General features: G+C 49.6%; 1 protein-coding gene across 4 annotated transcripts in view; it reads right to left on the bottom strand.

The window, feature by feature from the left end:
- Positions 1-1504: 1504 nt before the first annotated feature.
- Positions 1505-14017, bottom strand: part of SYT3 (synaptotagmin 3) — a 56305-nt gene continuing 43792 nt past the window's right edge. For all 4 annotated transcript variants that reach the window (XM_081166529.1, XM_081166530.1, XM_081166531.1 and 1 more), the window contains 5 exons: positions 10812-10932; positions 8439-8610; positions 6922-7051; positions 6450-6570; positions 1505-3361 (listed from right to left, as the gene is read on the bottom strand). In XM_081166529.1, coding sequence (XP_081022655.1) covers positions 6484-6570; positions 6922-7051; positions 8439-8610; positions 10812-10932 — 510 coding nt within the window. In that variant the 3' untranslated portion in view covers positions 1505-3361; positions 6450-6483. The remainder of the gene's footprint in view (positions 3362-6449; positions 6571-6921; positions 7052-8438; positions 8611-10811; positions 10933-14017) is intronic.

Raw genomic sequence — 14017 nt, 5'->3', positions numbered from 1 at the left:
ATTTTTTCTTGTTTTCCTCCTCCAAAAACTAGGTGCGTCTTGTGGTCTGGTGCATCTTATAGAGCGAAAAATACGGTATCTCTTGCCGCTGCTGCAGGGCTGCCTAGGTCTGCTGGAAGTTGGCAGTCCAAAAACACCTGGAGGCATAGGATTCCCATTCCTGATTAATGGAATTTTTGAAGTTGGCTGTGTGCAGCAGGCTAGCAGGTTGGGGATGCCAGAACCTTTCTCCCCAATGTCTAGTTTTCTATCTGGAGGCATTCTTGACATAAAGCTTAATGGTACAGCCCCCCCCCCTTCCAAAAGTGGTCTTCCTGAGAAGCGGGAACGGTGTTCTCAGTGGTCTTTGCCCTGAACCTTTTTGCCGGGTTTGTCTGAGGTCCTGCAATGTACCCAAATTCAGCCACCCTTGGGAGCTTCATTTCTGTCTACATTCTTGGTCGGGACGTGGGTACAACTATTCGCCTGGATAACACATGCTCACCCCAAAACACAGACGCAAACTGGCAGGACAAGATCTCCTCTTCCTGTCTTGAAGGCTTTGGCTACATAGAGTCTGGTTCTTTTGTGACTGGCTGAGGGATTTCATATAGATCAGCAGATGCATTTTTTAAAATAAAGAAAACAAGTGTGTATTGAAAAGTCAGAGCAACTGTGCTAGATGTGTGCTAGATTTCGCAGTCTGCAACATGATCATTCTATATAGCCAGAGATGGGGCACCTGTAAACCTCCCAATGTTGTATTCAGATTCCTGCCGGTTGCTTAGTCATGGGTGGGAGTTGTAATCTCAGCAACAGCTGGAGGGGGGCTGGTTCCCCATCGCTACAGTGTCAGGCTCTAAACCCCCACCCCACACCCAGTGGTGTAGCGTGGGCTGCCAGTGCCCGGGGACGTGTGGAAGGGGGGCTAGGGAGGAAAATGGGCGGAGTATGCATGCACATTCAACTGCCTTATGGCATCCGTGTCACCCAGGAGATCACAGCTGCAGCGATAAGAAGAGTTGTTCTGTTGTCTGGAGAGATCACTTCCTGGTTCGCATGGAGAAGCTGTTTTCCAGGAGCCCAGCAAGAGAACCACGCAGCTTTATTGAGGCAACACTGGGTGTTGAAATTTTGCCCCCCTAACAATTTTGCGCTCTGGACAACTGCCCCTGTGCCCCCCTATGCTACGCCACATGCCCACCCCACACCAAGCTTAAGATGCCACAGTTGTCTGCAGTGCCGTTCAGTTGCCAGGTTTGCCGGTAGAATGGATTTATATGGAAATGATTAGGACAGTGTTTCTCCATATAAATCCATTCTTCTTTTGGGACTACAGTTCCCATCATCCCTGGCCACTGGTTCTGCTTGCTAGGGATGATGGGAGTTGTAGTCCATCAACAGCTGGAGACCGAAGTTTGGGAAACACTGGAGAATGTTTCTGAGAGAGACAAGCCCCAAACGATTTGGAACCCACAAACCCAGCTTCAGCCCTCCACTGCTTCAATCTCATTGGTCTTAAAGATGGTGTTTTTATCCAGTTTTATTGATGTCACGGTTTTGTTTTGTTTTAGCAGCAGCTTCAAGTTCCAAACCTATTGCAGAGAGAGAACACCTTCCGGCCCCCTCCCCTCCCCCACTCGTGCTGGGCGGGTTGGTACCCAAGCAATTGGGGGGGAGGTATATGGCTTCTCCAAAAAAAAGGGGGACAGAGGTTTAGGAAGCAGGGCTGTTTTTCCTGTTTTGTTCCCCTCCCCACTTTCATTTCACACACTTTTTTATATTATTAAAATAAATAAATAACCCAAAAAAAACAACCCAACCATAAACAGGACAGAATCTCAATAAACGAGAGGACGGACAAAGACAAAATGACGAATGGACGTGCGTTTTGGGTGGGTGGGGGCATAGAAGGAGGGCAAGGGCGGGGGAAACAGAACACCTTTTGACATTCCAAAGAAGAAGAAATTCCGGGGGGGGGGGGGGAGAGAGAGAAGCAGGGAGAAAGAGCGACACGAGCAGGACTTTTATAAGACAAAACTAGGACACCTGGGTTCTCTGAACAGGCACTCCCCCAGCTTAAATCTGGGAACCAGCCTGCCTACCCAAACCGGGCAGGAGGCAACCATGCAAGCTACAGAAGAACTAAATTAACAAAGTTCGGGGAAGGAGGGGGGAAAAGAGACACTGTTACCCCCATACACTTACACACACACACACACGAACAGTCCAGAATCAGTTGACTATGCTGGGAGTTCAGGGAGGCCCCAATCCAGTTTAAAGGAGGAGCAAAACATGGGCTCCGAACTTTGTCCATCATGGAGCCTTTTGTGGTGACTACAGGCCACCTTCTAATCCGCACTGAGAAATGCCGCGGCCATTTTCAGCGTGGGCGGGCACAGTCGGACACGACTGGCAGTGCCCCCCTTAACCCTCTCTTTGCCAGTTGCCCCTCTGGGCAGAGTAGTGAGGGCAGGAAAGCCCCAACGTCTCCCCCTGCCCCACATGCAGACTGGAGCAAAGGGTCCCGCGTGCATTCTTGCGAAATGGGAGGACCTTTCCCCTCTCTGCCCCCCAACTAGACAGCAGAAGGAACCACTCCCTGTTCTCTTACCTCATCCAAGAGGCCTATTGTGACGAGAGAAAGCAAAGAATAGAGAGGGAGCCCAGAATATTCCCTCCACCCCACCACACAAAAAAACATCCACATTCCCCAGCAGAGGGTAAACAGTCACTTTGTCCAAAATTCACAGCTAGGAAGAGAGCGAAATCCCATACTTGGGAGTGGGGAGGGAGAGGGAGAGGGGAGAAGGTTAAATCTGGGAACCTGTCAAAAAATGTCCCTCCTGCCCTTCATGGAGTCTCTGTTGCTTTTGCTGTCAAAACTCCCAACAGAGCAGTCACCTGGCCCACAGGTGTGTTTCGTGAAGGGGGCACCTGTTGGATTCCTGCCTGCCATGCAACTTGTTGAAAAGGTACGGGACCTCCGCCGGACAACAAAAAGGTGGTGCGCCCGAACTCTCCAGCCTGCCCTTCATAGCAAAGACTCCCAAAACATGCCTGTCACCCACTGCCACCTCCCCTCCCTCCCCGATGTAAAAAGGACGAGGGGGAAAAGGGGAATGTCTTTCCGCTCTAGACGCCCAGCACACACAATTCCTGCCCCACGTGGAAAATGCTCCTTGGTGGCTGCCTTTATGGCTTTGGAAAAAAATAAATAAGATGCAACAGGCAGCGGTTTCCTGGGGGATCGAAGAAGGGCAGAATCTCACACCCCACCATATCAGGCCCCCCCTCCCCTTTGCTGACAGTTCCTGTGGGGTGGGGTTGGAGGAAACAACAGTCCAGAAAGTTCCGAGGCTGGGCGCACATCACTGGAACCCTAAAGAAAGGAAAGGAAAATTGATGTTGGTTTCTTTGCTGCTCCTTCTTCTCCCCCCTTCTTCTTCACCCACTCGGCCCATTCCCAAAATGTCAGATTTTGTGTTAAGAATGTTTGAGATCACCATGTTTTGGCCCTGGAAGGCACAAGAGCCGCAAGGTACCAGCATACATTTTAGTCTAGGCTGGGCATAATGGGAGAGAGGCAAAAGAGGAGGTGCCTTTTAGACAGCAGCATTTGGGATAGGATGGAACTGGGAGTTGGCTGGTAGGGATGGGAGCCTGTGGCCCTCCAGGTGCCATTGGACTACAACTCCCATCATCCACTGGCCATGCCAGCTGGGGATGATGGGCATTGGAGTACAACATGCAAGAGGGCCAGAGACTCCCCATCCCTGCTCTGAACAGTGATATTACTTCTCTAATCATTGGAATTTGTATACTGCTTTAACTGCGGTTTCAGTGGGGTTTAGTTTAGTGTTGTGTGTGTGTGTTAGAAACAGGTTGCTACAGTGGTACCTTGGTACTCAAATGCCTTGGCTTCCGAACAAATCGGCTCCCGAACACTGCAAACCTGGAAGTGAGTGTTCTGGTTTGCGAACGTTTTTCAGAAGCCAAAAGTCCGACACAGCTTCTGATTGGGTGCAGGAAGCTCCTGCAGCCAATTGGAAGCCACACCTTGGTTTTTGAACCATTCCGGGAGTCGAACGGAATCCAGGAACAGATTAAGTTCAAGAACCAAGGTACCACTGTATTATTGATGGCATCTGTCTTCTCAAAAGACAGTGAAATGTGCCTCCGAGGGTGAAGTCAAACTGTTGGAGAATCACACCACCAGCTGTGGCTGCAGAGACCGGTATGGCTGAGAAGTGTACAAGAACCAACATATTTACACATCCTCTGTCTATCTCTCAGCGCAGGTAATCCACCAGGGTTGTGCTGGAGTTGTTGGCATCTCTCTGTCTCAAGGGAAATGGGAGTGTGTCTCTGGGAGTCAAGTCAAACCGCTGAGTTAACAGCACCCAAAATCACACACACACACCCCAGGCACAAGCCTGGGGAGGGTGCATGGAAGTCCTGGGCTGCCCAGACAACAAGTTCCCCCCTTGCCCTGGCCTCCCCAATGTGATTCAGAGGAAAGCAGAGCAAAACGTTTGGCACCAGGAGTTGCCAGAAGGTGCCATGCCACCCACTTAGGGACTCCACTCTGGATTTGTGTAGGGTTTAGTCCTTAGTGGTTGGCATAGAAAGGGGGGTGGGGATCCTACAAATCCCATATAAACATAATCCACAATATAATAAAATGAAAAGACCATCCAACCAGATCCCTTGGCGTTTTAGGTAAAGGTAAAGGGACCCCTGACCATTAGGTCCAGTCGTGGCCGACTCTGGGGTTGCGGCGATCATCTCGCTTTACTAGCCGAGGGAGCCGGCGTACAGCTTCCGGGTCACATGGCCAGCATGACTAAGCTGCTTCTGGCAAACCAGAGCAGCGCACAGAAACGCCGTTTACCTCCTTGCTGGAGCAGTACCTATTTATCTACTTGCACAGGCATGCTTTCGAACTGCTAGGTTGGCAGGAGCAGGGACCGAGCGATGAGAGCTCACCCGTTGCGGGGATTCGAACCGCCGATCTTCTGATTGACAAGTCCTAGGCTCTGTGGTTTAACCCACAGCGCCACCCCGTCCCTATGAAATCTCCCTACCTAACTGCTTTCTTGCGATCATCTCGCTTTACTAGCCGAGGGAGCCGGCGTACAGCTTCCGGGTCACATGGCCAGCATGACTAAGCTGCTTCTGGTGAACCAGAGCAGTGCACGGAAACGCCGTTTACCTTCCCGCCGGAGCTGTACCTATTTATCTACTTGCACTTTGACGTGCTTTCAAACTGCTAGGAGCAGGGACTGAGCAATGGGAGCTCACCCCGTCGCGGGGATTCGAACCGTCGACCTCCTGATTGGCAAGTCCTAGGCTCTGTGGTTTAACCCACAATGCCACCTGCGTCCTGATTGTGGCATTTGGCTACTTAAAACCAAATGCCTTCCTTACTGTAAATAAACTAGAGCTTTATTAAGTTACCCAGGCATGTTCCCAGTTACAATAGACAAAGGTGGGGATTGAAAGAATTAGTACAGCAACGTGAACTTGAAAAACCCACGGTGAGCAAAGGGACAGGATTCTTGGATGGGCCCTGCTACTTTAGGGCAGGGGGTGCCAAATTTCCATTCCAAAATGAAAACCTCGTTTATCAAATGGGCAGCTTGTGAGGTGTGACAAATGAAGACCTCCGTCTATGGTTTCTTTTTTAAAAAAAAAATAAAAACCTAAGTGGGGCAAAGTGTTGCTGCAAGTGGAGCAATGCATCCAATAGCCCTCCCTTGGCCACAGGCCTGTTTTGACCTGCTCAAAGTGGGGAGGGAAGGGGCTTCAGAGGAGCTGTAAAAAAGCTGCCTTTGACTCCCTCAGGTGGTCAAAGGGAGGAACCGCAAGCAAGCTGAGTGACCGAGGTACTGGTATCATCATCATCATCATCATCACAGTTGTACATTGGTTTTCAAACAGCTAAGTTCTCAAACATTTTGGCTAATGAATGCTGTGAACCCAGAAGTGACTGTTCCGGTTTGCAAACTATTTTTGGAAGCCGAATGTCCGAAGGGGCTTCCGCGGTTTCCTATTGGCTGCAGGAGCTTCCAATCAGAAGCTGCACTTTGGTTTCCGAATGTTTTGGAAATTGAGTGGACTTCCGGAACAGATTCTGTTTGACTTCCGAGGTACGACTGTATTATTATCACCACCATCACCACCATCATTATTATCATTATTATTTATTGAATTTATATACCGCCCTACACCCGGAGGTCTCAGGGTGGTTCACAGAACAAAATCAAAAATAGAAAACCACAAAATATAGAATCAAAATAAAAACCATTTCAGTGGTTTAAAAAGTTCAATGCAGGGGTTTGTTTGCCCCTAAAAAAAAAAAAGTAACCAGGGAAGCATCTCCAAATTGCACTGAAGTTATGCTTTGTGGGTACATTTCTCTCTCCCCCCCCCCTGCTGCCGTGCCCCCTTCTGCCATAGGTACTCACAGTCCCTGGTGGCAAAGGGCTGGTGATGGTTGCCTTAGTCCGACTGAACGCTTTCTACTACGATGCTGGGTTTGTCCCGCGCTGGAGGATTCTTGTTGATGTAGCTGTTCAAAGTCTTCTCCTGAAGAAGGGGAGAGGAGGAAGTGTTCAAAGGAGCAAACGGGATGCTCTCAGCTCCCACCATGATCCAAAATCCCACTGACAGCATTTTGAAGCCACCAGCCTTGCCCTCTAACCACCGGATGCTACTCTTTGCCTGCTTTTCCCAGAGAGGACCAAGGACTCCTTGCTCCCCCATTGTGACCCAGCAGATCACACCCCTGGCTTTTCAACGCCACGCCCCCACTTCCTCTAAGCCAGTGTCTCCCAAACTTGGGTTTCCAGCTGATTTTGCACTACAACTCCCATCATCCCTAGATAGCAGGGATGATGGGAATTGTAGTCCCCACTCTCGCTGCAATGCAAGACTCACCTCCACTAGCTGGTGCCAGTGCTCGATGGGTTTGCGTGGGTTCGCCAGCATCTCGGCCCAGTGGTCCCTCCCGGGTGCGTCTGCGTCGCTGCCCACTCTGCACATCCCGATGACCTCGTTGTGCCCAATGCTGTGGAATAATAGAATCGTAAGGATTGCAGAAGGGGCCACGAGGGTCATCTAGTCCAACCCCCTGCAATGTGGGGGATCTTTTGCCCAACGTGGGGCTCAAACCCACGACCTTGAGATGAAGAGTCTCTCATGTTCTACCAACTGAGAGAAGAGGATGAGCAACGAATAGGGTGGGGAAGGGGGCATGATGCGACTTCAGCATTGTGGCGCGTGTGTTATAAATCAGTTTAACTTATTTACATTGGGCTGTAACCAAGGCTGGTCCTATTCAGAGTACACCGATCAAAACAACTGAATCTAAGTCAAGTCCATTAGCGTCAATGGGCTTCCTCTGGGTAGAACTAGCATTGCAATCTTGGGACCGGGGATGGAGAAAGACTATTAAGGCCATTAAAAAAAAAAAAGCTTGCTATGCCCCTTCCCCACCTAAAGAATTAATAGTTTAAGATGGGGATGAGGAACTCCTCCAGACGTTTCCGGACTTCCCATCATCCCTGACGACTGGCCAGTCTGGCTGGGGCGGATGAGAGCTGCAAGTTCCCCATCTCTGCTGTAAGAAATGGTTGTGGCTGTGGGCAGCAGGCTGGCGACACAAGGAAAGCTTGCTTTGTGCAAACGAGCCAGACTCTCGTCTCTGATTCAGCACTGCAAGGCTCCTATGCAGAAATAACATCGAAGCAGCTCTTAAAAAACAACAATACCTGCCACACTAACATTTTCCTTTCAAGGTCAAGCAGAAGAGGATGGAACCAAGGCAGCCTGGCTCCCAGACTCCCATTCTGTGCTCTGCTTCCCATCCTTTGAGAGAAGCGAGAAATCCTGGCACTCAGCCCCCTCCCCTCATTTAAAAGCCTCCACTCGCCTTGCAGAGAACTCAGCTCTGGCTCCCATTTCTGCACAGCCAAAGCAGGAATTCCAGCATTCTTGTAGGTTGCCTTTCCTGTGAAGCGTGGGGGCCCTCCCTTGAACCCCCTGCAAATCTTGCCATTCACTAGACACCAGGTTCCTCCCAGGAAAACCTGGTCTGGATTTTCCACACCCCTTTTGGAAGAAGCAGGAATCTCAGCTCTTCCTCTAGCTTGCGCTGCCTTTTCCTGAGAAGCCGGACGTCTTCCCTTGCCGCCTCTTACACCGCACATCATGCCATTCCCTGGCCTAGGAAAACTGGGTCTCTGCCTCCACGTGTGGTCCTGGTTCCTAGTGTCCTCTTTGCCAGACCCCACACATCCCTTTGGTCAGAGCTAAGAATCCCAGAGTTGCCTTATTTTGGCAGGATGGCAAAGAAACACAGTGGGAATCACCGCTGCCCAGAAGAGACTCATCTACTGAATGGAAAAAGGAGGGACTTCGGGGCAGAGTGCGCACCTGTGTGCGTTGTGCCTCACCAGTCATAATCCATGACCGCCAGGGTGATGCTGACATGCTCCATGCTGTCTTGGGGGATGTCAAAGACGAGGGCCTCGTTGTAACTGGGGTTGAGCGTGTTCTTCTTGATGGACGTCTTGCGCTTCTTCAGCCGCCTCCCTTCACACATGAGGGATGCCTTGACATAAGGATCTAGAGAGAGGAGGCTGACCAAATTATGGGGGAAGCAGACCAGGCCCGGTCCATGCTGCCTACATGCCACCGTTCTCCCCACCCCTGCTTTTAGATGCCGCCATCTTGACAGCGGTTCCAGTCCCAAGATATGCTTGGTCTTTGCGGTTTCTGGGCAGTCCCAGGAAGTGCTCCCCAGTCCCATCAGAGATGACCTCTAGCGATTGGGGAACAGCGCCTGCCAATTGTTTTTACTCCAATGCTTGGATGCCCGAGATGGGATGTGACACTTGGGTGAGGGTCAGTGGGCACAACCTCGTCCAACTCCATACAACTGTGATTTCCGGGAGAGAGAAGGGGGAATCAGTACACCTGAAGGAGCGTCTCCACCCTCGTCGCTCAGCCCGGACACTGAGGTCCAGCTCCGAGGGCCTTCTGGCGGTTCCCTCCCCGCAAGAAGTGAGGTTACAGGGAACCAGGCAGAGGGCCTACTCGGTAGCGGCGCCCACCCTGTGGAACGCCCTCCCATCCAATGTTAAGGAAATAAGTAACTATCTGACTTTTAGAAGACATCTGAAGGCAGCCCTGTTTAGGGAAGTTTTTAACGCTTGATGTTTTATTGTGTTTTAAATATTCTGTTGGGAGACGCCCAGAATGGCTGGGGAAACCCAACCAGATGGGCAGGGTATTATTATTATTAACACTGGGGGCTGAAAAACTACTTGCCCCCAGAATATTTCAGGTCTACACCTCTCCCCAACCTGCCAGAGCCAATTCCACATTTTATGACTCTCAAAGTCCATCCCTCCATGTTAACCACATGAAGGCTGCTTTGAGCAAGTACCATAGCGATGCAATCGTGTTCTTGGTAACTGCCTAGAGAGTCCCACCCAGCGTGTCCCAACCACGCATCCATTTGCTTCTCACCAACCATACAGCCACCTTTTGTGTCCCACCCTCTTCCTATTAATAGGCCCCATATCTTTCCTTATCCCACTATAGGACCACCCATACAGTAGACACAGTTCCACCCACCCCACCCACCATGCGTCACCCTGCTAAAACCTAGCCCAGGGGAGGGCAGCTATCAGGCTGGTGTGACCTATTTTTTCCAGGAGCTCCAAAGTCTACCAATCAGGTCCAGATGCAAAACAGTGCCTCAGATGGGTGGACACACATACACAGAAATAAAAAACAGGGTGCCTCCGAGCACATGCTCAGTCCAGGAGGTTTCCAGCCCCGGAAGGGATAGGCCTAGCTAGACCTGGCATTAAACATATTCTTGCATTTCACGTGAATGGTTTTTTGTAATGCAAATAGCAGCTGCTGGAGTGGTGGTGGTAAATAATTATCGTACCGTAGCAGTCACCATCAGGCGGATTACAATAGGCAGCTTTGGAGGGGAGATTTCCTTTAGCAGCACAAGAAGGAAGGAAACGGTTAAACTTCCTGTCTCCTCCTGCTGCGATCTCTTAAGCATCAACACCCTGCCCCATAGCTGCTATTTGCCTTTTTTTTAATGTGACCATAAAATGCAAATACATTATTTCATTTCATTTAACATCACATGCTGTTCGTCCCTGAGCTCACACATCCTTTCGCACACAAAAATCACTCCTGGTCCCCCCACCCGCTGCCATTATCTTAATTTCGGCAGTCTCATTTGTGGGGGGAAAGAGCTGTGTTGTTTCTGCTACTGTTAAACCACCCTGGTCAACCTACTGCAAATAAGCCACAGATTCACTGGATCCCAATATGCTATTGGTGCCTCTCTATCCTAGCTGCCTAATATATTTCACCACCACAACCTCCTTTCCAGCATTATTTTTTTTCTCCTCATCTTACTTGCCCATATTTTTCTCCTGCCTCCAAGCCCTTTCCCTCTCTGGGGTCCCTTACTGAGCCCCAATGTGGGGCTCCACTGCTTGATTCAATGCGAACGTATTTAAGCCTCCAACCACACACTGGATTGGCCAACATACCAGCCAACACATGGGACTGATCAACACATTTTGCCACCTAAAGCAAAGAAAAAGACGGCGTGTGTTACTCACACTTCCCTAAATAGAAGCTGACTCCATGACACACAGGGAGACAGTGATGTCCCCCAACACCTCACCCCTGCCAGCACCTGCCCCCTGTGACACCCACCTCACTCGGCCTAATGATAGGGCCGGCCCTGCTACAGCCCTTCTTCCCCCACGGCTGCCCCGCCGGCTCACCAGAAAATCCAGTCAGATCCATGGCTTTGAGGTTGGTGGCCTTGATGATGGTGACCGTGAGGCGCCCAGCGGTGGGCAAGTAACAGAGAGAGAAATTCAGCTCCCCCAAATCCGCTTTTTCCTGTGAGATGGGAGAAGATGAAGAAGAAAACAACGTGGTCAGTAGAAGTATCTGGGGGAGAAGGAAATCCCAGCACAGAGGAGGCCGCCTCGCTGGAATCTGGCAGCATCAGTCAATACGGTGGCTGGAGAGGCATACTGTATCATGATATACATCCATACCTTGGCAGTTGAACGGAATCCATTCCGGAAGTCTGTTCCGACTTCCAAAACATTCGGAAACCAAGGCGCAGCTTCCGATTGGCTGCAGGAAGCTCCTGCAGCCAATCAGAACCTGTGGAAGCTGCATCGGATGTTCGGGTTCCAAAGAACGTTCACAGACTGGAACACTCACTTCTGGGTTTGAAGTGTTCAGGAGCCAAAATGTTCGACTCACAAGGCGTTTGACTTCTGAGGTACAGCTGTATAATATAAAATAATGGATTTGTCCTACTCAGAGCAGACCAATTCAGTGATTTCTCTAGGCTTACTCTGAGTAAAACCTAGTTGGCTACAACCCAATATTTTAATATTGTATTTTATCGTTGTGAGCAGCCCAGAGGAACCATGTTATTAGGCATCCAGTAAAAATGCTGAATAATGAGGAGTAAAGGCTTTCAGATGGAACCTCCAGTGGCATAACAGGTTAAGTGTATCTGGTTGTTAACCTGAAGGCTGGTGGTTCGAGCTTACCCAGGGACAGCTGTGGGCAGGATTCCGGCATTGCAGGCGGTTGGACTAGATGACCCCTGGGGTCCCTTCCAACTCTACAATTCTGTGATTCTGTGACCTGGTCCAAAGTTGCGCTGTTGTGTATGTGTGTCACATGCTCCTTAAAACCAGGCCCAGTCAATGGTCTGGCTGCAGCATTGCACAGTTGTGCACCATTCAACAGTATAACAGAATTTCACATCGGAAACTAACATAACCCCCCTCATATACCCAATTAATTGTATCAATAGTACATTGTCCATCTGATATAAGCCACACATGGCAAGCCCCAAATCAGAGCATGTTGTAGGCTTTGTTTCAAACTGCTCTAATCTGTGTTAAACCCGATTTATTCAGAAAATTAATAATTACTATAATGAATCTGTTATCACCAATGCATTCCCTCAAGTGGCCCCTTTTCCTCATGCTGTCAATGGGCATTTGTTTACTTGTACTTGGATTATCCAATCTCTCAAATACATACATATATACCATATTTTTCGCCCCTTAGGACGCACTTTTCCCCCTCCAAAAATGAAGGGGAAATGTGTGTGCGTCCTATGGGGTGAATGCAGGCTTCGTGCAGCTCTCCGCAAAGCGCGGGAGCCCAGCGCCGGGCTCCCACGGCTTGCGGAGAGTTGCCTGTTCTGGGGGCTGGGGTGGGGGAAGCTCGGGCTTCCCCCGCCCCAGCCCTGCGCCTGGAGGGGAAATAATTTTTCCCCCATTATTTCCCCCCCAAAAAAACTAGGTGAGCCTTATGGGACGGTGCGTCCTATAGGGCGCGAAAAATACGGTAAATACATATATGCTACTTAGCATCTTCCCTACAGTGCAAGAAGAACAAGCTTGGCACATTTATTCTCCTTCTGCAAAAAGGTAGTCGAGGAAAATCTGTGCAGCCACACAATCCTCAGGAGAGACATACACAAGGAACCCACCATATTTCATAATAATGTTGGAATCAACTGGATTTCGCCAAATTTCACATTACAAGTTACAACCTTATGGATACAAACCTGATGGAATATTGCTGGCTTTCTTTAAAAGCTTAAACAGCCCTAACACGTGTGTATATGGGAGGGAATACACCGCCAGTGTGGTGTAGTGGTTAAGAGCGGTAGTCACGTAATCTGGGGAACCGGGTTCGTGTCTCCGCTCCTCCACATGCAGCTGCTGGGTGACCTTGGGCCAGTCACACTTCTTTGAAGTCTCTCAGCCCCACTCACCTCACAGAGTGTTTGTTGTGGGGGAGGAAGGGAAAGGAGAATGTTAGCCACTTTGAGACTCCTTAAAGGGAGTGAAAGGCGGGATATCAAATCCAAACTACTACTCCCCTTCTTCTTCTTCTTCTTCTTCTTCTTCTTCTTCTTCTTCTTCTTCTTCTTCAAAAATCTAACCAACGTTTGCATTAGGAAAAGCACCATGGAAAACAAAATCTCAGAACAAAGAATTTCAGTGTTCCAAAGATGGGCTGGGGAGGAAATATAATAAATTTCATTTCCTCTGAAGCAGAAAAGGCGAGAGTATCAGCACACAGGCATACCTTACTTTTCTGTGTATAAGACTACGGTTTTTTACTGAAAAATTAGGTTTCAAATAGAGGGTTGTCTTATACATGGGTAGTACCTAGGGGTGACATGGGATTGGTTGAGGCCACGAACCGGAGATGGTCTGCAGCATGTTATTGGTGTCTGTGGCAAGGGGTGGTGTTGACTGGGTGTTAGCATCGTTGGCCAGGCAGGTGAGTGATTTTCTGGGTCACCCTCCCCAAAAATGCTCAATAACTCTGGACAATCTCTCTCCATTTTCCGTCCCCAAAACAGCGGGTGTCTTATACACAGGGGTGTGTTATACACGGAAAAGTACGGTATTTCCCAATGTAGTTGGAATTCAAATACCAACATGGATCTTGGAATTCTGCTGGGCTGAACAGATATTGTGGACTCTGCTTATGTCAATTTCTATCCCAGGTTATTATCACCTGGGGAAAGCGTTTTAAAAGCAGCTGCGGTGCTCAAATGAGAGAGGGAGGGAGGGAGGGAGGGAGGGAGGGAGGGAGGGAGGGAGGGAGAAACCAGAAGGCTGGGAGCAGATCATCTTTCATAAGTTGAAAGATCTGTGTACCAAGACCACAAAGAGCGCAGGTGAAATTGACAAGATGGTAGACAGCTAATGCCAATTTCACATCCCCGGGCAAGATGATTTGCTGCTGCTCTTTGCGACCTTCTTGTTCGGGGATGGGGGATGCTAACACACACACAAACACAGATTCTGTGCAGATACTCAGTGGGTGACCAAGACATGGAGTATCTGTGGGTATCACACATCAGGGTTGGAACAGAAATATATGTTTGTGCGTGTACATGCATGTGCGTGTATTAAACACACACACACCC

The sequence above is a fragment of the Podarcis bocagei genome, assembly GCF_964188305.1.
Source record: "Podarcis bocagei genome assembly, chromosome: 13".
NCBI lineage: Eukaryota > Metazoa > Chordata > Lepidosauria > Squamata > Lacertidae > Podarcis > Podarcis bocagei.
This window is presented reverse-complemented; position numbering and strand designations above follow the sequence as displayed.